General features: G+C 34.4%; 1 protein-coding gene across 1 annotated transcript in view; it reads left to right on the plus strand.

The window, feature by feature from the left end:
• Positions 1–26,038, plus strand: part of DGKI (diacylglycerol kinase iota) — a 570,574-nt gene that overhangs the window by 466,374 nt on the left and 78,162 nt on the right. Inside the window, 3 exon segments of the mRNA XM_074267817.1 lie at positions 2,157–2,197; positions 4,037–4,164; positions 5,095–5,217. Of these exon segments, the coding sequence (XP_074123918.1) occupies positions 2,157–2,197; positions 4,037–4,164; positions 5,095–5,217 (292 nt within the window).

Raw genomic sequence — 26,038 nt, forward strand, 5'->3', positions numbered from 1 at the left:
CTAGCCAAGCCCAAGTTTTCAACTGGAAACGTGGAATGATAAGATGGATCTTCAGAACTCTTGATTCAGGCACTGGGTGCATATGTGCTCATGGTGCATACAACTGGGGTGATGTTTCATGTGGATAAAAGAGATTGTGTAGTATTGACCATGCAATCAAAATTAGTTCCAAATTAATATTTGTGACTGTGTGAGGTGTGATTTTAAAATAAAGGAGATCAATTTTATGAAGCTTGTAAGGTGTCTCTGAAAACCATTGCAAAAGAGGAATTCTTAAATTGCAATTCAGGAATTGGTATACAGCTTCTCAAAGTTACTTCTTTGAAAAACAATCCTTATGGTTTTTTTCCCCCAACCAGTCTCTGATGGTGAGAATGATATTTGTATGTGAAGAGGGGATGACAGTTTTGTACAAGCTGTATTCTCAAGGGAGTAGTAAGGCCAAATTCAAATAGAAAAAGATGACTTAGAAAACCATAAATTAAGATTATCTGTGTTATATTGTATTTTTAATTTTTTTGTCAATTATTTTTCAATTACAATTGGATCACTTGGGAATTTTATGGCTTCTTGCACTAGCCAGCTTCAAGTTTGGTACTACCTGTGTAGTGAATGTATTTTTGGAGTTGGAATTAGGAAAGCCTGAGTTTAAGTCTTGTCTCAGAAGCTTAAAAGCCATGGAATCTCAAATAATTCACTCAACATCTCTGAATTTCAATTTCCTCATCTGAAAAATTAGAATAATAATAATGATGTTAGCACTTACCTCACAGGAATACTGGAGTATCAAATGAAATTATATGGAAAGTACATTACAAATCTCAAAGCTCATGAAAATGCTAAGTATTGTTGATATTACTCCATGTTTCAAACTAGTATGTAGATTTGCCCAAATAGGACATCTGAGGCTCCCTGACTAAGAAATTATTCAAAATAATTTCCTTCCTTCATAATAACATAAGAATAGAATTAAATCCCCAGATTTACTAAGGGCTGAGATGGGAAGGGGTAAGGCTGAAAGAAAGCACAGAATATTCCTGAATCCTTGGTAGTCTATTGATCTATCACAGAGGAATAAATGAGCATATTAGAGAAATGTGTTGTGCATTTTTTTTTTTTAACCAACCAAGATACTTTGCAAATAAATTGAGAAAAAAATTGAATGCAGGATACTGATGAAGCTGTTTGGTTTTAACAGAAACTAATTCTACCAATTAAAAGTTTCATCATGCCTCTTTTGTTATGTGGGCTTCTGCTGTATAAAAGATAAAACTTTATTGATTTTTAATAAGTACTTTCCAAGATTGAATCTTCCCTGCCTGATCTTGAGTACTTCAATCTGGCTTCCTATACTGTAGTGGTTATGCTTGAGGCCCACATGGATAGAAATGCAAATAAGGAGGACTGTTATTCACTTAGTATATGAATAACCAACCAGAAGTCTACACTGCAACTTCTAGAAACCCTAATCCTGTGGCCTAGTGTATGTCATTGAAGAAATCCTAGTCCAATGTCCTTTGACATTTATGTCTTATCATATACTGGCCCTTTTAAAGGAAGCTCTCTAGCCCATTGGGTAGGTCCTTTGTGGAAGATTTTTAGTAAGATATGGATAAAAATATCACAGCAAAAGGGATAGTAATATTGCCATTTATAGAGTAGAGTAAGGTTTACAAAACATTTTGTATATATTATCTCATTTTATTTTCATAACAACCTTATGAGATAGTATAATAACTCCATTATTATTCTTGTTTAACAGGTGAAATTTAAAGTCAGGTATTCCTTGCTCCAAATGTAGCACTCTACTGTATCACGCAGCTGAATTCTAATCCACAATCCTAACGCCCTTGAAGTATGGATATGTACAGGCCTTGGTGAAAATGATCCTAGAGTTTCAGATTTAAAGAGCCTCCCTCTATTCTTGTTTCATACTAGCTATAATAGCAAAGCCTTGGTTTAACCTTTCCAAATAGTTCTAGTAACTGAGAATCCCTTCCCCATGACACTGAACTTTCAAACTAGACTGTCTGAGAGCCTCCCTCCAAATGTAATCTCCCTCAGATTCTGAAGCAGTCTGAGTCTGCTAACTGTAGATTTAGTAGAGATCAGAGTTTCCTTGTAATGTGACTCTTCATTGTCGGTTTCTTTCCTAGCTACTTCTGCTGATCGTTTTTATCGAATAGACAGAGCTCAGGTGAGTTTGCCTCAGTGTAAAATGATGATTTCTTATCTGTAAATACATTTTTTTCCTGTCTCTTCCTATAAAAATTCTGAAAAACTGTGGATGTTCTGGAATGATATACTAGTCAGGAATGTGAACTAATAATTAATTCCTTTGCAGACTAGTATTGCAGATATGTTAAAAAAAAATCTTTGGCTTTATAGCCTTTATAGAACATTTTAAGTGGCTCCATCTGACTTAATGCTTTCCAGCCAAAATCTACCTTCTCCTAAGTGTATATATATATATATATATATATATATATATATATATATATATATATATATATATATATATATATATATATATATTTTTTTTTTTTTTTTTTTGGTTGCCGACACAAAAGAATATCATTATTTATGACGAGATTTCTTTAGTTAATTGGAAACCATAGATTCTTAAGAAAGCCTAATGAAAAAACAGTATTAAAAATAGTCAGAACTTCATCACTATTAATGGAGCTTTCAGCTTCTTGGCTTACATGGATTAGGCTTTGAAAGTTTAGATAAGTGAGATAGGCATTCCTTTGAGATAGATTCTATACAAGTTCTATCCTATTGTAATTAAGTTCAGGGAGTGGTGATCCACAGTTTTGAAGTAATGCTAGCTTAATGGTGTTGTGAAATGGTGTTTGTGAAAGCATAATTCTTATTCTCTCAGCCTAACACTATAAAATGAATTGTACTACAGAGAAATTTGGAGTAGATGATGCTACTTCTGATTCCCCAAGAGATTCTGAAGGGGATAAAATATTTGCTATTTCTTGATCTCTCAATTTATTTGCCCTATGAATGCTTGCCATCTAGGGAAGGGGATGGAGGGAAGGAAGGGAAAATTTGGAACAGAAGGGAATGCAAGGGATAATGCTGTAAAAAAAAAAAAATTACCTATGCATATGTACTGTCAAAAAATGTTATAATCATAAAATTAATTAAAAAAATTATTTGCCCTATATTCCTTCAGCAGTCAGTAGGCCAAAACCTCAAGGGAAGTTTCAGAACAAACCTATTACCCTCTGACTCCTCAGGCCCAGGATGATCATGTATGATTCAGATCCACAGTTGCCATTTCTGATAGGCAAGACTTTTTTAAAATCCAGAACTGTACCCAAGGTCTTCCTGGACTTAGAGTTCAGGTGGACTAGGACTTAAATGACTATTTGACATGTACTATACCCTGATACTCATAATTCTTAATTGTTTCTCCAAGATCCTTTGTTCTTTAGTTATTTCAGTCATGTCTGAATCTTTGTGACTACATTTGGGGATTTTTTTGTAAAGATCTTGGTGTATTGTTTCTTTTCTTTCTCCAGCTCATTTTACATATGAAGAACTAAGATAAATAGGATTAAATGACTTGCCCAGAATCACACAGTTAGGAAGTATCTCTAGGCTAGATTTAAATTCAGGAAAATGAATTTCCTGATTTTAGGCCCAGCACTTTAATCTACTTACCATCTATTTTCCCTTTCCAAGTTAATTATTTATGTCTTAATCCACATGGTGGTTTTGGTCCATTCCATATGCACTCTGACAGACTAGGTTTTCTTCTCTTCTAAACTTAGTCAACAAGACCGGCCTTAGACATTTAGTAACTGCATGATCATGGGAGAGTCACTTAGTTTCTCAGAGTTACATTCTTCAACTAGAAAATGAAACACTTTCTATATAAGGCTATTGTGAGGCTAAAATAAAATGATATGTATAAGGTACTTTGTAAATTTTAAGGCAACTTTATAAATATCCATTTTGTTATTTTAACATCAACAGTAATAGTAACAGGGATAATAATATTAATGATAATATTCTTTAGGAACATTTGCACTTTGTGATGGAAATTTCACAAGATGAGATTTTTATCCTGGATCCAGATATGGTGGTATCACAGCAAGCAGGGACACCACCAGGGATGCCTGATCTGGTGGTGGAGCAAGCTTCTGGGTAAGTGAGCACTTTTTAATAGATGAGATCAGTGAAGAGAAACAACCATGGTGGCTAGTGTCTGTGGTAACTTTGGCTTTTCGTCTGATAACTTTAAGCACCAAAAAGGGCAATATAGTACATATTGAGATAGCTTAGTCTAGCTAGGAAGTATATATATTTTTTTTAGTAAAGAACATCTTCAGACATGGTATCAAAAAAGAAGAGAAAAGAGAATGAGGCAAAAATATATTCTTTCTTAGGGAGCAATGGAGTGTAAGGATCCCAGGTACTTATAAAGAATAGAGTAAGAAATTTATTAAGAGGGCAGCTAGGATAATTATAGTGATTAAAGAAAGGAAGGAAAGAAAGAAGGAGATAAGGAAGGAAGGAAGGAAGAAAAGAAAGAAAGAAAGAAAGAAAGAAAGAAAGAAAGAAAGAAAGAAAGAAAGAAAGAAAGAAAGAAAGAAAGAAAGAAAGAAAGAAAGAAAGAGAGATAAGGAAGGAAGGAAGGAAGGAAAGAAAGAAAGAAAGAAAGAAAGAAAGAAAGAAAGAAAGAAAGAAAGAAAGAAAGAAAGAAAGAAAGAAAGAAAGAGAGAGAGAGAGAGAGAGAAAGAAAGAAAGAAAGAAAGAAAGAAAGAAAGAAAAAGAAAGAAAGAAAGAAAGAAAGAAAGAAAGAAAGAAAGAAAGAAAGAAAGAAAGAAAGAAAGAAAGAAAGAAAGGAGGGAGAAAAAAGGAAAAATGGGAAGGAAGAATAAAAGAATGAAAGAAAGAAGAAAGAAGGAGGGAAAGAGGGAGGAGCATATTTCATTGATTGCTTCTAACTTCAATACATTAGTTTCTAGCTTAGGCTAAATTACCTAGCCTTGGGGTTAGAGAGAGGACAGATTAAGTGTTACAGATCAGAAGCTAATTTAAAAGACATGACTTTCTGTCCTTTTCTTCCCCAAGGATGTCAGATTGGTGGAACCCAGCTCTCCGAAAACGCATGCTGAGTGACAGTGGGCTGGGGAAAATATCACCGCACTTTGATGCCTCTGAGAAGAATGACTTCAGCCACTCACACATGCTACCGTAAGGGTTTTCTGTATCTTGCTGGGAATATATGTCTTGGTCATTGCTTTCACTTGGATTCAGAGATATCAACCAGGAGAAAATGACTTTGCATGTATTCCCCCTTCTCAATCTCTTATTACTCTGCATCTGTCTGTCTGTCTGTCTGTCTGCCTGTGTCTGTCTCTATGTCTCTGTTTCTCTATGTTTGTTGTCTGTCTATCTAGCTAGCTATCTAACTTTATCTGTCTGTCTAACTATCTAACTTTCTGTCCATCTAATTTCTTTCTTTCAAGCTTTGTTTCTTTGTTTGTTTTTCTCCTCCCTTCCCTCCCTCCCACCCTCCCTCCCATCTTCCCTCCCTTCTTCTCTCCCTTCCTCCTTCCCTCCCTCCTTCCCAGCCTTCCTTCCTTCCTCTTTCTTTCCCTCCCTCCCTTCCTCCCTCCCTTCCTTTCTCTCTTTCTCCCTTTCTCTCCCTTTCTCCCTTTCCTTTCCTCTCTTTATTTCTCTTTTTCTCTCTTGCTTTCTTTCTTTCTCTTGCTCTAATTTTCTATTCATCTAACTTTTTATATCTATCTATCTACCTTTCATTCTCTCTGTGTGATGTCTGCCTATCTACCTTTCTGTCTGATTATTTATCTACATACCTATCTTTCTGTCTATTTAACTAACTTTGTCTTCTTGTTTATCTATCTATCTTTCTCAGTATTAAAGATAGGAGTCATTTTACAATGTATGTATGTATGACATAGTAGCAGGGTAGTTTAGTGGTTAGAGAATTGGACTCCAAGACAAAAAATCCTGGGTTCATGTCCTGTTTCTTACAGATACTGGCTTGTCCAGGCAAGTCAATTAGCCACTCTGTTCTCTGGGCAATTGTCTAAGACTCTTAAGTCACAGAGCATGTACACTTGCTTTGATAGAAGGAGTTTCCTCATAAGCCACATGCAGTTGCATGTCTATCCCCTGTCTTGTGAGATGCTGACCATCCAGTGCCCTCCTTACCTTCCCCCCCCCATTTCCAGGTAGCTTCAAAGTGAGTTAAGGGTGACTTACTCCTTACTCCCTCTTGGATATGTGTTTGATCTTCTTCCTTCTCTTTCTTGGCCAGTTCACTCTCTCCAAGCGTTCATCCATCACCTGATGCAGATCACATTCACATCTCTATTTCCCACCCTGCCTTTTTCTCAGCTCCAAACCCACATATACCAGCCTAACAGTTTTACTAGAATATGCAAGTCAGCATTTCTGAGCCATGCCTTCACCTTTTCTTCTGATCCAGCTCTTTTAACAGGAGCGTTATTCATGTGCCTATTGACAAAAGTAGTACAGTGAAAGGACCCTCACTTTAACCATGATGCCATACTTCCTACCTCTGTGATCTCATCTCAAGTCATTTGGGCCTCAGTTTCCTCATTTATAAAAGAAAAAGAAACTTGTAAAAAACATTGGAGTTACTTTCACCTATGATCTATGCTCTATCTCCAAATCATTTATGTTTAAGTGTCTAGAGATATTCTGCTAAATTCTATGAGGAAGGCAACTGGCTTAATTTGCAGCATGCAGGATGTAGAAAGGGCCCCAAATGCCTCAACTTTGAGACATCATAACACTTTACTAAAGGAACTTGTTTATCATTTACTCTTTCCCTATCCTCGCATATGTAATCTAATAGGATAGCAAGTCCTGATACTTCTACCTGTACACACTTGTACACCTTGAGAAGGGTTCATTGTTCACTTTAACTTGCACTTTAAAATTTCTAAGAATCTTCACTCTTCACATATTTTATCTCCCCATAGAGAAAAGATTAAATGTTATTGTAAAACATTTTCCATGTGCACTCTATTCTGTATTCACCTGACCATAGCCATAGTACAGGCCCCCAATATTACTCACCTGAACTTTTGAAATAAGAGCATTCTTAAAAGTCTTCTATTTTTACTTCTTCTTTCAAAACTGCTCAAAAACTTCAGTAATGTCCTATTGCCTCCTGAATTAATTTGGTCTCCTTTGACTTGAATTTAAATCCTTCCAAAACCTGATATCACTTTGCTTTTTAAACTCTTTTTTATACTACTCTGTTTTATGCAGTTAAGACAAAATGAATCATTCATTACCATCATCTTTCTACCACCTTGGAACTATGTCCTTTACTCTCCTGTCTATTTTCTTCTGCTCACACTGTCCCTATGTTTGGAATACTTTATTTTTCTTCATTTCTGCCTATTGGATATTTGTCTAATCTTTAAAACCCAACTGAAATACCACCTCTTCAATGACATGTTCCATGACTTTTTTGTACTTACTAGTTCTATGACCTTGGGTAAGTCCCTTTACTTATCTCAACTATTGCAATTGAAATAAAATAGCATCTACCCCACAGTATTATTGTGAGGATCAAATGAAATAAAATATGTAAAGATTCTTATAAACCTTAAAGTTCTAGGTATTATGATAATTATTATTAATGATGATAATTATGATGATGGTGGTGGTGGTGGTGATAATGGTGGTGATGGAGGGAAGGATTATGACCTAATTGTCATACTTTGTATTTCCAAGTATTGAGAATAATTTTTTGCACATATTAACCCATTAGGCACAATACATTTTTATCCAAGTTAATTGAATAAAGGCCCAATAGGAACCACAAAAGGAACTTCTGCCCACCTGAATCTTCTTCAACCAGATTGTAATTTTATGCAATATATCATTATGCTCAATAGTATTTTATAACTTATAAATTTATTTGTCTGCAAAAATTTTCCCAGCCCTTTTAGGCTTAGCAGGTGATGAGAAGGATGAATTTGCCTGATTAAAAGGATGAAAAAGTGTAATTCTAGGATTTATCAGTTTTATTACCATTCTCATTTGACTCAGTAATACTTTATTTCTTTCAGGCCTTTTTAAATCTGTGGATATGGGTCTTTATGTAATGGGAAAATTATCTTGGTTGGTTAGAGCATGATATTAATGAAAACAAGTCTGTTACATTTATATATGTTCATTCACACCATTCTCATAAAGCAAGAGTAGGTTTATGATACATTTTGCAGTCAGGATCACTTACTATTGAATTCTAAACAGATTGTTTTACCTCTATGATTCCTATAAACTCACCCTAATTTGTTACCTTTGGATTAGTGTTTAGTTCTCCCAGGTTACAGAAAGATACATAAATAATACTCTGAAGCAACTGTAGTTTAGACGATGAGACTAAACATGAGGCCTAGAGTATACTCCAGTGATGCTCAGAGGAGAACCATGGGAGAATCTTAGTGAATTGCAATTCACTACTATATGTTACTATATGCCCTGGTATCAACTGGTGAGACAAGATCATACATGGTAAGTAAATGAAGACTCTCAGTGATTCCATTGTGTCAAAAGGGAGAAAGTGGGAGGGGGGGCAGAAAATTTAAAACTAATTATTACATTGACACAGATAGCACTGTCACACCCTTGAGGCAAAAAAGAGATTTCATTTTAATTATTCCTCTGCCAGGGATCTTAATGGGAGCAGCTAAAATACTTTTGCCTCCTAATATTAAATAGGGCCAGTGTGTTAGTTTTCAGGTGGTATTATGATTACTTACATTTCAGGATAATTTTCTCCCTATGGCCCTTTGCTATAGGATTAATGTTAGTAATACAAGAAAAATCATGAAGAGGTTTATGACTTTAAAGATTTATTTCTTAACCTAGATTCAGCATGAATTTTAATTCATAATTATCATAGAGTAGCCATAGCTACAGAAATTAAAGTCAAACAATAAAAATCCTGCTTTGGTTTAGTGGCAAAGTCCCATATTTGGAACAGGGAAATTCATCTCAGACCCATTTCTGGCAATAGCTAAGTGACAACAAGCAAGCCATTTAACCACCTCCAAGCTTTATTTTTTAGCCTCTCTTTGTAAAATGTAGGGATTGGAGTGGATGGACTTCCAAGCTTTCTTCTACATTTGGAATTTTTAGAATTTCATGAATTCTGTCTATGGATAAGACAGTCTGGAAAAGTATCCAGAAGTATGCTGATCTTGGATGGGGTTAAAATTATGCCTTTGGTACTTATTTACTTTGTGAACATGGACATATCCCTTATTTTTTCTGAGACTCATTTTCTTTATTGGTAAACCTATAATAATATTTGCAGTACCTATTTCACAGGATGTTGTGATGTTTAAAATGAGATCCTGTATATAAAGTGACTTGCAAAACCTTAAAGCACTACATATATACATATATATATATATATATATATATATATATATATATATATATATATATATATATATATATATATATATGTAACATATATACATACACACACAAATACATATATATATCCTCTTCAGGAAATGGGATGTTACCTTCTCTTAATGCAACAGTCCAATTCCTAATTTTTCTATTAATAATTATGATGATAGTTAACATTTAAGTTTTGTTTGAGATTTGTTAAGTGCATCTTATCTTATCCATTCAATATTGTAAAGGTTGCTGCTATCATTATACCCATTTTATAGATGAGGAAACTGAATCTGAGAAAAGTCAAATGATTTGTCAAGTATTACAAGCAAGTAAATGCTTAAAGCAGAAAGAGAAGTTCTATCTTCCTGATTTCAAATCCCCTACTCCATCCACTGTGATTTCTTTTGCCACACTAATCTAATCCTGATTATTACACATTCTTGGTAAAGGATTAATTCTCTTACTTTCATTGTTCTTCCTTTTCAAAGCAGAGACTTGGTTTGTACATAGCTGTGTTTCTGTATTTGCACACTGTATATCAACTTCCACATTCCCATTGGAATGTTACTGCTGGGCACAGTTGGATAACTTTTTGAGCATAGTTCCAAATTGCTATCCAGAATGGCTGGATGTATTCACAATTCCACCAACAATGTATCAGTGTCCCAGTTTTCCCACATCCCCTCCAACATTCTGCATTATCTTTCCCTGTCATTCTAGCCAATCTGACAGGTGTGTAGTGATATCTCAGAATTGTCTTAATTTGCATTTCTCTGATTAATAATGACTTGGAGCATCTTTTCATATGGCTAGAAGTTGTTTCAATTTCTTCATCTGAGAATTGTCTATTCGTATTTTTTGACTATTTATCAATTGGAGAATGGCTTGATTTCTTATAAATTAGATTTAATTCTCTCTATATATTTGGAAATGAGGCCTTTATCAGAACCTTTGACTGTAAAAATGTTTTCCCAGTTTATTGCTTCCCTTCTAATCTTGTCTGCATTAGTTTTGTTTGTACAAAATCTTTTCAATTTAATTTAATCAGAATTTTCTATTTTGTGATCAATAATGATCTCTAGTTCTTCTTTGGTCACAGATTCCTTCCTCTTCCACAGGTCTGAGAGATAAACTATCTTATGTTCTTCTATTTATAATCTCATTCTTTATAAGTAGGTCATGAACCCATTTTGACCTTATCTTGATGTATGGTGTTAAGTGAGTCAATGCCTAGTTTCTGCCATACTAATTTCCAATTTTCCCAGCAATTTTTGTCAAACAGTAAGTTCTTATCCCAAAAGCTGAGGTCTTTGGGTTTGTCACACACTAGATTATTAAAGTTATTGACTGTTTTGTCCTTTGAACCTAACCTATTCCACTGATCAACTAGTCTATTTCTTAGCCAATGTCAAATGATTTTGGTAACTGCTGCTTTATAATATAATTTTAGATCTGGTACAGCTAGGCCACCTTCATTTGATTTTTTTTTTTTCATTCATTCCCTTGAAATTCTTGACCTTTTATTTTTTCCATATGAACTTTGTTGTTATTTTTTTCTAGGTCATTAAAATAGTTTTTTGGAGTCTGATTGGTATAGGGCTAAATAAATAGTTTAGGTACTATTGTCATTTTATTATATTTGCTCACCCTATCCAGGAGCATTTAATATTTTTCCAATTGCTTAGATCTGACTTTATCTGTGTGGAAAGTGTTTTGTAGTTTTGCTCATATAGTTTCTGATTTTTTCTTGGCAGATAGATTTTTTAAATATTTTATACTATCGGTAGTTACTTTAAATGGAATTTCTCTTTGTAACTCTGTTGAATTTTGTTAGTGATATATAAGAATGCTGATGATTTATGTGGGTTTATTTTGTATCCTGCAACTTTGCTAAAGGTGTGGATTATTTCTTTCTTTTCTTTTTTTTTCTTTCCTTTTCTTTTCTTTTTTTTTTTTTTTTTTTTTTTTGAGGCTGGGGTTAAGTGACTTGCCCAGGGTCACATAGCTAGGAAGTGTTAAGTGTCTGAGACCACTGCGCCACCTAGCTGCCTCCCATGTGATTATTTCTAATAGTGTTTTAGTAGAATCTCTGGGGTTTTCCATCATATCAGCAGAGAGTGATAATTTGGTTTCCTCATTACCTACTCTAATTCCTTTAATCTCTTTCTCCACTCTTATTGCCAAAGCTAGAATTTCTAATACAAAGAATGTTGTTTTCATTTAGAAAAACTACTAATTTCTGAATTGTCTTCCATTGGATGCTGAAACTTGAGCTTCCTTTTCATTTTTTTTTCTCATCTGCCTCATCTTTCTCATTACTCTACATCAAATAAATCACTGCCTTTAATGAAATACTTAAGGATATTAGAACAGCTTACTCTATCTAGAGAAATTCTTCTGCAAATCCTCCAGGAATACATCTCTTTAGTAAGTATAAATAATTCCTACCTAGTTGCTTCCTCACCTCAGGAGTTGTTGCCTTTGTGGCATTTGGTTATATGCATAGAAGTTCAAAAAGAAGGTGAGGAAATATAATAGCACTTATTATAGCACTTTCTATGTTCCAGGATCAACTAAGTCCTTTATAAATATTATCTCATTTGATCCTTACAACAACCCTGGGAGATAAGTGCTATTATTATCTCCATTTTACCAATGAGGAAATGGAGTCAGAATTTAAGTGACTTGCCCAGAGCTAATAAGTTTCTGAGATCACATTTGAACTCAGATCTTTGTAACTCCAGGTCTGGCACCATATGTACTATAATTACTTAATTGTCCTAGAAAAGCAGAAGTGAATCACTCTTCAGGTATTGGACTATTGAGGAAGCAATGCATTGGCTGATTAAGACAGTCATTTATCCCAAATATTTAAGACCAAATATATGAACAGATGAGAATATATTGACTTTTTGATTAGATTAAACATATCTGGGACTCTGATGGAAACTGTGGTTGGTGCAAAGTTTTAATTTCAAGCTAGCAAGAACTAATGCAATTAAGGACTGAGCTGAATTATGTTTTATCTTGCATGACAACTTTTACAATGGTGACCCACTCCCATTTGCTGTTCTTCAAACAGCAGTATTCAATCTCCTATCTCAATACCTTTGCACAACTGTTTGTCATGTCTCTAATTTTCTCCCATCTCTCCTCCATCTGAAATTTTTTGACTGCCTCCAAGGCCAAATTCAAATGCCATTTCCTGTATGAGATTTATCCTGATCCCCTGAATTGTGCCTTTTCCACTCCCAAATTCCTTTGAATGTATATTTATTTACTTATTTGTGTGCTTGTGTAGTTTCCCCAAGATAGATTGTGATGTCTTTGAGAAGAGGGACTGAGACATTGTCATCATCACATCCTAGTGTCTAAAACCATGTCTGGCACTTAGAAAGGGCCTCACTAAAGCTTGTTGGAGTGAATAATATTGATGCTTCTTTTTTAAGGAACAGACTGAGCTGAGTCCAAATTTCTACCGTTAAGATGGAGATTTTTTTTCTGGCAGTGAAGAAAGAATGTTTTCATTACGAATTAGTTAAATATAATATGGGTAGTACATAGAGAGAATATATATCATCATTTAGAGATTATCTTTGGCTTATTCTCTGCCTAGCTTGTAAGAGGAGCTCCCTAAATGCTTATTGCTTACTTGCTTATTTTGGCTATAATTGCTTTTTAAATTATCATTTTTGTGGATATGTGAATTTTATGTGGGGGCTAAAGAGAGAATAAAAAACAGAAAATTTGGAAATTGCCCATTTTAGATTTCTACTTTTCTTAGCAAATACTGTCTCAATAACTTATCATGATAGTGCATTTTCTTGTATCTTTTCCTTCCTGGACAGTTGAGGGATTATAGATATATAATGGTACATGCATTGTCAATTCTTTGTCAAATTACTTTTTCAAATTTCACTCCATATTGTAAATAAATATGAGCTTTGGAAGAGCCATTTAAAATAGCACTCAAGAGTAGAGCTTAGGCCTTTCAATTTATCTTTCTTCATTTCACAATATGCTTTTTTTCTCATCATCTTCCTTCTTTTCCCCCTTAAAAACATCCATGATTAAAACTGAAATCAGGTAATGGTTTCACTACTTGTACTTTCTGCCTGACTATTTGGGCAGATAATAACACTTAAAACATAACTTGTAAATACCTTTCGGCTACAAATTGGCATTGATAGAAATAGATTTGCAAATCATCAACCCATGTGTCCAGAAGAAGTTTTCTAGCCTTTTTTCTCCTCCAAAAAGCTTTAAATTTATTCTTCCCTTATTTTCCTGATTCATCCTTGTCTATTTTCAGTCTATTTAATAAAGAATTGGTTTTAATGGGAAAAAAATAATCATGTTCATTGCAAAGGTATCAGGTATTTTACCATGAAGAGAGCCTATTTGGCTATAGTTTGGTTATGAAATGTCCTTTGAATGTGGAGATCAGATAAGAACTAGGAAGTTAATCTTCTTAGTGGAATGCAAGTTTTACTGGAATGTGTCTCAAAGATGAAATCAGTGCTGACAGGATAGAGATAACTGTGCATCTGTTTCTCTGAGATATTTGTCCCTCCAGCCACAAATCTTCTTGGCTAATCACGCAGACTGGCAAAATGCAGCTGAGCTGACTTGAATCTTCTTTTTCATCTTTTCTTCCTGCCTTCTCCCAGCTGTTGTTACCATCTTTGTTTAGCCAAGCATGTAATAACAATTTAGCCTGTTTATATTTGCAAATTCCTTTAAGAATATTCTTATTCTCTCTTCTTCCCAATCCTTCCCAACTCGATTAAATTGATCGGTATTTAGTCATAACTGGGAAATAGAGGCATAGAATACTTGCACAACTGAGTTGAAGTCCCATTGTAAATTAATGGCAGTTACAGTTATTAGATCTATATGTGCCAAACCATCCTGTGGATGTTAATGAATTCCATAGTGTTAGTCATCTGATAAAAAAAAAAAAAAATGATCTAAGACCAAAAGACCTATAGTTTGTATATCCTTGGTACAATCCATTTATTTTTCCCATCCTTGTTTTTTTCATTTTTATTTCTACTTTTTCTATAAGCACAATGAGGAGTATGGTATAAGTGATGGAAATTCACTATCCTTGATGTTGAAAAGAACATCATTAAAATCCTTGCAAATCTTTTCGGTATTTCATGTTTGTTGTCATCTTTCTAGTTTTATCCCTAAATAATTTTACGCATAAGAGGGGGTTTTTATGAAGTTTTCTCAAAGCTGTTTTCCCTCTTCATCATTTCTTACTGCAATGCTGCTCATAATTTTCCAACATATCCTTCTCTGTAAGATTTTAAATTGAGTTTATATTCTAAACTTATATTGTCTTTGGCGTCATTATTCTGCAGATTTGCCATCCAGTCAATAAGTCAAGTATTTGTTGACTAAAATATGTTCTCTTCATGGAAGCAGTTGATTTATGTCAATGAAATTTCTATAAGAAAGTGTTTTATTCAGTGTTGATATCCATTCCTCCATCTATTTCCCAGTTTTGGCAACAATAACATGTTTAATTAATTTAGATTAAAATTGGTTTAATTGCATACTGGGTCTCTTATTTTTATTCTTTCAACTTTCTTTGATATTAGTTACAATAAGTTGGTATCATTGCCAAATGCAAGCAACAAATTCAGGACTAATTCCTTTATGAAAATGAACTTCAGTCTATACATATCACAATTCTATGACATTATTCAGTGTTCAGAAAGGTAGTATAGCATAAGGCATAAAGAGATTACCTAATAGGTTTAAGTCCTGCTGGGATTGATACAGGCTATGTAACCTTTGGCAAGTTATTTAACTTCTCAGTGCCCTAGACAACTCTCTAAGACTGTAAATTGGAGAGAAGATGCCCACTTGTTCATTAAAGGGAATTTCTTTACCTGGGAGTTATAGCAAAAGAGTCACAATTCCATTTCTTATTCCTGTGTAGAGTTCATCATATACAGTGATTTAAAAAATTATTTTCTCAAAGGAATTATTCACAATGAATAAGCAAGAGGCTTTTCTATATTTGTCTTCTATCTTTCCTTACTACTGAAATATGTTATCATTAGTGTTTGGTCATATTCATTTATGCCCATCTTTTCATTGAAGGCACTGAGCATCAAATAATATGTTGATTTAATGTGGAGGATCTTAAAATTTCTTTGTAAACTTTCTCTGCATATTCATCCTGCATGTTGTTTTTGACAACTACTTTTTTCAAGTACTACAATGATGATCAAATGTCTACAAATTCAAGATGATCAAATGTCCTACAAATTTTATTTTTTATTGCCTTTGGCTGAATAAGACAGCCACATTTTTCAGTCCCTTCATTTGCCTCTCCAAGTAAAACCTGTGCATCATTTTTCAATTTCATTGTGATTTCTTTCTGTCTTCTGGTCTTATTTAAAATATAGTGAAAATGTCAAGATTGATAAAATTAAATTCCCCAAGTAGTATACTCATTCCTTAGTGGTTGGACAACAGCCTCACAAGTTGATATTTATAGATGTTAATGATATGATTCTTAATACCCATATTGTCTTTTTCCAGTAGTTTGCCACTTTCAGTACAAAAGTAAGAAGGGGCCATATAAGTCTCAGTATCAGTTTGAATTATTTCATAGGTAATGGCCAAGAAATTCATCATTAATTGGGCAATCTATTCATGTTGAATATCTCTGTCCTTAATTAGGATGATCCTTGAAAAGCAGGTATATGCTGTTGCAAGAACCATAGTCAAAGCCTTTTTTTAACATTGTAGAAACCATAAAAGATTGTGCTCTGTTAACATAAAAATTGAAAACCCAGGATCACTTTCATACCACAATGAGGTATGAGAGAGTAGGGATTTATGGATAACTCATCATAGTGATGATCATTGGAAAAAAATTTACTCAGCCTACATAAGGCTGTACTCTTGAAATAAAATCTCTTCAAAGTATAAAAAAGTGTTATGGTATAATCTGAAAAGTAATAGTAATACCTATACTCATATTTTTATACAAGTCAGTCAGACTTAGTGGCATTTGGGTACTGAGGGAGGTAGAAAGTGGAAGAACAAGAAGTGTATCATTAGGGCAGTTTTAGAATAAAAAGGCCACATGCAAAGGTGTTATTATATTGCTCTTTTTACATATGCTGATCATCTCTCCTAATGAACACATATGCAGATAATTTAAAGATCATTCATATTCAGCTTTGGAGCCCACTTTCATATTTCCTTTTTACATCTTTGTCTGACCTAAAAATTCCCTATACATCAAACTAAGTAACCAAGACATGATGCTGGTGGAAAATTGAAATTAATTTTCTTAATGGCACTGAAATTACATAAGCATTATTGAAGGGTAGGGTGGGGATAGAACCACCAAAAGAGAAAGCTAGAGTTCTTTTATTTTTTTTTTTTCATTTTAGATAAATGAATCAGTTTCTTTGTATTTAATTAATAAAATTTTTGCTTTGAGAAGGGTCAGTCCTTCTTTCTCTGAAGAACCCACAATGTATTTGGATGTTCTTTGAATCTCAGTGAAAGAAAAAAATGCAATCTAAGCACATGGGAAATGGGGGGAAAGCCAAATGAAGAATAATGATGGACTTGCTGGAAAGAATAGCATCCTTGATCTTCCTTGGACACCCTGGTACACTAGGTCAAGGCACAGGCTGAACATTGTGAAATATCTGGAAAATCCATGCAGAAAGGCTGTTTTTGCTTGAATTACCTAATAACTGGCCTTAGCTCTTCACTTTACTGGCCAACAGTGCAGTAGAGAAGCCTATTAAGAGATTTGCTGGAGTTCTTATAAAAAATAAAGAAGAGGCTGTTTCTCCCCTCCTAACACATTCTCTCACCTGTCTGAGAGCTTTAAGAGAAGCTAAAAAAGGAAAGTCATGGAGTTTCATGTGACAAGAACTCTTACGTGTCATTCTGTGTAGTAAATGGAAAAATGATATATGCATGTCCCTAGATAGTAAGAAATCAGGAAGAGGTATGTGAAATGCTGGAGGTGAGGGTACTATTAGAGTTCAATCTTGCTTTCATGTGACTCATCTGAAATCAAGGTAATTGGCTGTAAATTGTGTATCTAAGCTTTACAACCCAGCCCTGAGAGAACCACCAAGTATTAGCAGCAAAGGAACCAGTACAATTTACTTTACTCACATATACCAAACAAGCCATTTCTTCTTAAACCTAGCAAATAAGGAATCTTCCCCGTAGGGACATTATAAATCCCATCAGTTAGGTAAACAGAGGAGGAGGTAGGAGTGTGTTGGAATAAAACAACCTAAATAGGTAGTACTGTCAGAATGGAGGATTGTGGCATTTGGGAAAGCATTGTTTATATCACTGAGGTTTTAGTCTCAATCTGGTCTTGAAATGGAGGCAGGGACAGATAGATATCATACTAAATTTGTAAGGGTTCTTAAACTGATGAGACTCAAGATATGAGAGAGTGATTAGAACATTGGGTTTGAGGTCAGGAACTCCTGGATTTGAACACTGCCTCAGATACTTATTAGCTATTTCACATTGAGCAAGTTACTTAAATTAATCTCTTAGGCTCTGTTTTCTTATCTTTAATAAATGGGAATTGGACTCAGTGAACTCTAAGGTTTTCTCCAATCCTAAATCTTTTATTCAACAAGCATTAAAAAAAAAAAAAAATTGGACAATCAACAAAATGGGTTGTGCTTATGAGTTCCACTAAGTTGTATACATCAACATCCATTCACACAGACCTCTTCAGATCAACCCAGTTTAATCCTGATTTCATCTTTTAGGAGACTTGCTAGGCTTCTGTATATATCACTTGGTCCTGTTTTCCCCTGCTAGGTTATATCCTTAGTCCAGAAGCCCACTGTATTTAGGGTTGAGGAAATAACCATTTGAAAGAGGAAGAAGGGAAATGTGTGGCATGGAGCTCCAAAAAATATTTTCTCCTAGGGGATGTCATTAAAGAATTATATGAATCTCACTATTCCCAGCTACTTTTCTAACACACACACACATACACACACACACACACACACACACAAACACACAACACGATTTATTTTTTTCCAGCAGTTTGCACTTTAAATCAAAGGAATCTTTAACTGGTTGAACAAGTAGTAGAGCTTTTTTTTTTTTGGGGGGGGGGATTGGAAGATGAGGAGGATGGGAAGCAGGGAAGGAGGAAAGACAGGAGAAGAAGGCAGAAAGCATATCTAATATTCATATATCTTGGCCAACTGAGCCTATTTATTTATTTATGTATTAATAGTTTTTATTTACCAGATATATGCATGGGTAATTTTACAACAATGACAATTGCCAAACTTTTTGTTCTGATTTTTCCCCTCCTCCCTCCCCTGCAGGTTGACCAATACATGTTAAATATGTTAAAGTAGAAATTAAATACAATATATGTATACTTGTCCAAACCAACTGAGACATTTATATGGCTAGCCATAGGGAAGGAACAGGCAGAAGAGAATAGAACATAAATGTAGGAGGAAGAGAATAGAATGATCCTTAACTCTGTTTCAGTAGTTGAGAGTGGGAGGTTAGGGAGCAAAAAGGAGGGAATAGGGAACTAAGGTAAGAAGGAATGTTTGGGGGCAGCTAGATATAGGATAGAGCTTAGGCCCTGGAGTCAGGAGGACCTGAGTTCAAATATAGCTTCAGAAACTTATCTCTTCTTAGCTGTGTGACCCTGTGCAAATCACTTAATCCTAATTGCCTGCAAAAAAATAAATAAATTCTGCTTTTTTTTGTTTTAAAAAGAAGGAAGCTGTTCTATAGTCCCATCTGAACATGTTCTGGATACATATTTCAGGGGGACTCAAGTTTTTGGGATTTTTTTTTCTATTAGGTATTCTAGGAGTGAGTCACAAATTCTCCTTTGGGCTCCCTAATCAATCCCAAAATTAAACCTCCCTAGTTCTCTTTCTTACAGCAAGTGAATATTAGAAGTCAGCTTCTGTTCTGGTCCTCCCTCTCTGGCTAGCTGTTACTAAATTCCTGAATCCCTGGACACATGTTCATCCTGAAAGAGAAGCAGAGAACCCCATTCACCTGTATCTTCCCAGATTTCACATCAGGAATTTTTGGTCAATTTCCTACCATTCTATCATTCTCTCTAGCCAGTCAAAGGAACTGTTGATTTGCCTGTGTAAACTACAGTTATATTTAGTTATCATGAACCTAAAAATAAGAATTCTGCATAAAATCATATATGTCAGAATGATTTTATTATAAGTTTTATTTGAGGATATCACTAAACTGCTCATGCTTGCTGCTGCTGATTTAGCATGAATATTCACTCATCCTAACGGTCCTGATGAGTCACCCTGAGGACTCCTGGCTGGGATTTCAGTGATTCAATAAGATATTAAGCCAGCGGCCCAGCTAGGTTTCCTGCAGGTGATAGCTGTCGACTAAAATGTAAAATAATCCAAACTTCCTTTTCTTTCTTCTTCCCCCTTTAAAAAAAACAAATCTGCACAGAGATGTGCATGACTTTATTCCTATATTTCTAGTGTGATTTTTTTTCCTCCTTATTTCCATCTCTGAAATGCTTTAATCTCTTCTTAAATAGCTGGTATTTTTATTGTTGAAGGGGAAAAATAAATAGTTCAGATAGCATTTGGCTTTTTTTTTTCAAGTGCATAATGAACCCAACTTCTCTGTATTTTTTTTTTTCTCTGCCTTTTTTTTTTTTGGACTTTTTTAGCCCCTACAATTACAATCTATCTACTGCTTGTATCCCTTGGTATTTCCACTGTCATGTGGAGAAAGTCCTCTAGGTGGCAGTAAAATTCCAAATTCAGATTGCTGTGTCTCATTTCAGCATTGCAGTTGAAAGGAATAGGAGAGAGGTGGATAGGAGAAATAAAAAAAAAATAAAGCTTAGTGATGAGAAAGTTCTGTTTTAAAAAATGAAATACATTGACAAAATTATAGTATTTTGTTGTTATTGTTAAAACTAAGGCAGTTGATATTAGTTGTCTTATTTCTTGTGTTCCTTCTGTACCTGTTTTGCTGGGAGTAGGAGTATTTGGGGATCTGAAGAGTAGAAAAAAATGAGAAATAAGGGACTCATCAAATATATACATGCTAGCAAAAATTATAAAGTTGAGTCAAAATTATTTACATAAAATAAACAATGACTTGGACTCTGATGCTTCCCCTTTCTGTACATACACACACACACAAACACACACACAAACACACAAACACACAAATGCTGATACTACTCTGCCTCGCTTGTCTCTTAAGCTTTTTTCTCTTTTTCTTCCTCCTTTTTCTCTCTTGCTGATATTGAATGTTACCTTTGAGCCTATTTGGCAGTCCCTGAATAGTTTCAGACCTTTGAATGGAGATGTGGTCTGTCTTTCTTTTATTTGAATGAGACTTTGTGTGGTTGCTGTAACTTTTATCTTTTTTTTCTTTAACTGCACTGTTTTGTTCATTATCTTGAGGGGAAAAGATTCATAGATTATTTGTAATTAGGAAAGAAACAAACCAACAAAGAAAAGATTGTGTGGTTGATGAGAATTCTCAGCCCTAGGGAATCTTTCATTGGGCCTCCCCCAACCAGACCAACCAGAAAGAATGGAGGTATCTTTGAAGATAATACAAGGTCCCTTGATTCTTGCTGCTATTTCACTTTCAAAAATCTCAAATTTGTGTCATAGGTTTTGTTGCATTGTCACACTAAGACCAGTTATGTCAAGTAGCTATAGGGACAGAGCATTTGCTCTGAGGGAATCTTGTAGCTATCTCAGAGGAAGGATATAAGCCATAGGTATGCTTTTAAATCATTCAGAATTATTTAAACCTTTATCCCATTTGGATTGAATAAAAATTCTTCACACATCACTAGTTTGTGAAAACCAATTGATTTAGTTTAGCATTGCAATTTCAACATAAAATGGAATTGAAATAAATACTGAGTCTGACATATAGGAAAGATGAAGCTTGTAGGGAGAGAATTGACAGAAAGAAAAATAAACTGATGTGATTCTGTGCCTTCATGAAAAAACTGGAGGAATCCTGATAGGCTGTACATGGAGGATTCCAAATTTCAGAGATTTCAGTGTTGTTAACAGAGTCAAAGAAGGGAATTTGGGAACTCCCTGCATATTGACAGATTTGAGAAAGCATGGAAAGCTTGGGAGTATGGGCTGTGTGAGAAAGGAGATCATCATAGTCAGAAAAAAGAGGAACCCCACCCCTATTCACAAATCCTATGATAAAACTGCCAGGTATATCAGCATTATCATTAGCAATTAAATGAGTTTCATTGAGCAATCAGCAAATATTTATCAAGTGCCTGCTAGGTTCCAGATACACAAAAAGAGACAAAAGATATCCCTTGTCCTCCAGGAGCTTGCAGTCTAATGGGGGAGATAAGAAGCTAGCAGATAAGTACAAACAATCTCTCTAGAATAGGAAGTAAATAGGAAAAGAAAAGCATTAGAATTAAGAGACTGGAAAAGATTTCCTGTAGAAGACAGGATTTTAATCAGGACTTCAAGGAAACCAGGGAAATAAGCAGGTATTGTTGAGGAAGGAGCACATTCTAGGCCTGGGGAATAGCCAGAGAGAATCCTAGAGCTAAAGAACAGGATATCTTGTTTGTGGGAAAGTAAGAAAATCATTGGATCAAAGAGTGCATGTTGAAAAATAAGTTGAATAATTAGAAAGAGAGGAAGGACATGTCACAAAGGGTCCTGAACAAAAAACAGTAGATTTTGATGCAGGCGTAGCCCCCTTTAAGATTCCTTTTCTGATCTCCAACTTCCTTTGGGACTGACCTTTGATTTACAAATTCTGGTCAAAACCACCCTTTTGTATTCCAAGGGGTGAGATCTGAATCTGAGCCAGTTTGGGGTGTATCCAGCCCCCGTTCTAATGATCTGCTCAGGTTTCCCAACCCCCACCCAATGGGTTCTGGTCCTGGAGGAATCAACCTGGAACTCCACCCTAGGCCTCTTCAAGCAATAAAAGAGCCAAGCTGGAATCATCTCTGGGCAGAGAGTTGAAACATGCAAGCAACATGCTTTGCATCACAGACTCTGTCCGCCACTTTTGGTGTATTTCTTCTTCTCTCTAATACCTTTTACTAACCAGACTTTAACCTTACTTCCAAACCCTTCAATAAACCTCTTTTTATCAATCTAGGTTTTCAGGCCTGTAAATGCCTTTACAGGGGACTCTTGTGCCACCACTAGAACTCATTTAACTCTGTATTCTTACGCCGAATCCAAAAAGGGTTGCAGGGGAGCTCCATGTGACTCCCTGTACCCCAAACCTGCCACTAGACCTCAATTAATCCTAATTTTATTTAGGCATTCCTTATCTAGACCTCCACATTTGCTTATACCTCATCAGATTTCATATTTCATTTGGGAAGCAATAGGGAACTGTTGGAACTTAGGGGGGTTGATATGCTCAGACCTAGTCTTTAGGAAAATCACTTTGGTGGCTAAATAGAGGATGGACTGAAATGGGGAAACATGAGGCAAGCAGACACACAAGGGGATTATTGTGGTAGTCTAGGAGTAAGATAAGGAGGGCATGCACCAAAGTGATAGCAGTATTAGAGAAGAGAAGGGAGCAGATTTGAGAAATATTGTGAAATTGACAAACCTTTGAACATGGAGTGTGAAAAATAATGAAGAGTTAAAGATGACACCTACATTGTGATTCTGAAGGATTGGTGTTGCCTTTTTAGTAATTGGGAAGTTCTACTGGAGGTACTAAAGATTTAAGGAAAAAGATAACAAATTCAATTTTATGCATGTTGAGTTTTAAGATATCTACTAGATATCCAATCTGAGATTTCTGAAAAACAGTTGGAAATGCAAGGTCAGCAGAGAGGTTAGGGCAAAATAAGTAGATTTTAGAATCATCAGCATAGATGTGATGATTAAATCCATGGGACCTGTATAGAAAAAAATACTAAGCAAAGAAAACTCATTTAGGAGCATTTTGAGAGAACCTAGAAGCATGGGTTTGGAGCTAGAAGAAACCTTAAAGACCAATTAATTCAAACCCCCATTTTAGAAATGAGGAAATTAAGCTCAGAGAGCTCAATTGATTTACCTAAGGTCACACAGATAGTAAATGTCAGAAGGAGAATTTAAACCCAATTGCTCAGACTCCAAAGTAAGCCTATATTGTAAGGCTTTACAATATGTGTACTTCAATACTTCAAGGAATAACTCACATTTTCATTGGTATTCACATATCAATAAGCAACACAGTATAAAGTCTCAAATACATTGAATATATCCTTTGTGGATAATTTGGGGGAATGAGTGAAAGGAAGACATCTCTCATTAGAAAGGCATTAAGGTCCATATTATAGAAATATTGACATTCCTTAAACCTAAGATCCAATAGAGGACATATAACATTGAAGTACAGAACTATTAGATCTAATGAAAGATGACTGATTACCTTAGGTATACATAAGGGAGATTTATGATTGTCTGTTTTATTACAAACCTTTTGGGAGTAAAGGAGAAAAAGATCAGAAGACATTGTTTCACTTGTTAACAGTATATCAGGGAGTTTCTTCACTATTGCCAAAAAAAACCTATTATATCCCAGAGAAACTGATGGTAGATTAATCTCTCTTTTGATTTTCATTTTGGTGTATAGTTGGGGATTTCTAATTTGTTTTTTTTTTTTTTCTATTTTTTTAATTGCGTGTCCAATCCATGATCTGCTTTTTCTCTCTTTTATTGATGTAGATATTTAGAGAGATAAATTTTCTTTTCAGTACTTCCACAACCCTTTATTGAATGTAATTTTTATTGTATTATGGTCTGAAAATGATGCATTTAATATTTTTGTTTTTCTGAATCTGGTAATGATTTTATGCCCTATTACATGATTAGTTTTTTAGATGAAAACAACATGTACAGCTGGGAAAGTTGAGATCCCCCACTAGTATAATTTTATTGTAGACAATAGATTTCCTACTGTAATGCATTTAACTTTTCCTTTAAGAATTTGCACACTTCTTTTATGTGAAACAATTTTTCAATTCTTCCTATCCCTTCCCTCTTTGTCTAAGTCATCCCTTTTTTTGTCTACCCATTATAAAACATCATCCTAATATAATTGACTCACTTCCATGCTCTCCTTCTATGCAGACTCCCTCTCACTGCCTTAATAATGATAAAGTTCTTAAACATGTATAATCTCCTTATATACAAAGATAAATAGTTTAACCTTTTAAATCCTTTATGGTTTCTCTTTCATGTTTACTTTTTCATACTTCTCTTGAGTCTTATATTTGGAAGTCAAATTTTCCTGGTCTTTTCATCAAGAATGCTTGCAAGTCCTCTATTTCATAAAATATCCATCCCCTCTTTCTTGGTAGATTATTTTTGGTAGTAATAATAATAATTTTTTTGAGAACATTATAATCCAAGTCCTCCACATCTTTAAGGTCAAAGCTGATAAATGTTGTTTATACCTCACTTTAGTTCCCTGATATTTGAATAAGTTCTTTCTGATTACTTGGAGTATTTTTCCTTTGACCTAGGAATTTGACTATAATATTTATGGGAGTTTTTAATTTGGCATCTTTTTCTGTGATCAGTAGATTCTTTAAATTTCTATTTTACCCTCAGATTCTAGGATATTGAGGCAGTTTTCCTTGATAATTTCTTAATATATGATATCTAGGCTCTTTTTCTGATCATGACTTTCAAGTAGTCCAATACTTATTAAATTATCTCTCCTTGATATCTCTCTCTCTCTCTCTCTGTATATATATATATATATATATATATATATATATATATATATATATATATATATATACATATATATATATATATATATATATATATATATATATATTTATATCTCTCTCTCTCTCTCTCTATTTTTATTTATTTATTTATTTTTTTTGCTGAGGCAATTGGGGTTAAGTGACTTGCCCAGGGTTGCACACAGCCAGGAAGTGTTAAGTGCCTGAGGCCACATTTGAACTCAGGTCCTCCTGACTTCAGGGCTAGTGCCCTATCCAATACATCAACTAGCTGCCCCTCTTGATCTATTTTCCACGTCAGTTTTTCCAATGAAATGTTTTACATTTCCTTCTTTTTTTTTTTTTTTTTTTTTTTTTTACTTTTTGATTTTGTTTTGTTGTTTCTTGATGTCTTATGGAGCCATTAGATTCCACTTTCTGAATTCTAATTTTTTTTTAAGGAATTATGTTCTTCAGTGAACTTTTGTACCTCTTTTCCTATTTGGCCAATTTTACTTTTCAAGTACTTTTTTTTTTAATCAGTGAAGTTTTATACCTATTTTTCTTTTTGGGTAGGAAGTAGAGAGATTGAATATCTTTTATTATTTCTTCCTTTAAAAAAGTGAAATTTACTTATATGCACAAATAATATGACTAATTCAACTGACAAAGGCATATAAAATACAGAGAATACCTAATGAGTTATTTAACTTCTGTATTTACAGTACAGTATAGACAAATTTAAAAGATATTCAAAATAAGCAAATGTTCTTATGTTAGATATATATATTACATACATATTTTATATTATATATATGTGTGTATATA

This window comes from Sminthopsis crassicaudata, chromosome 5, assembly GCF_048593235.1.
Source record: "Sminthopsis crassicaudata isolate SCR6 chromosome 5, ASM4859323v1, whole genome shotgun sequence".
NCBI classification, from domain to species: Eukaryota; Metazoa; Chordata; class Mammalia; order Dasyuromorphia; family Dasyuridae; genus Sminthopsis; species Sminthopsis crassicaudata.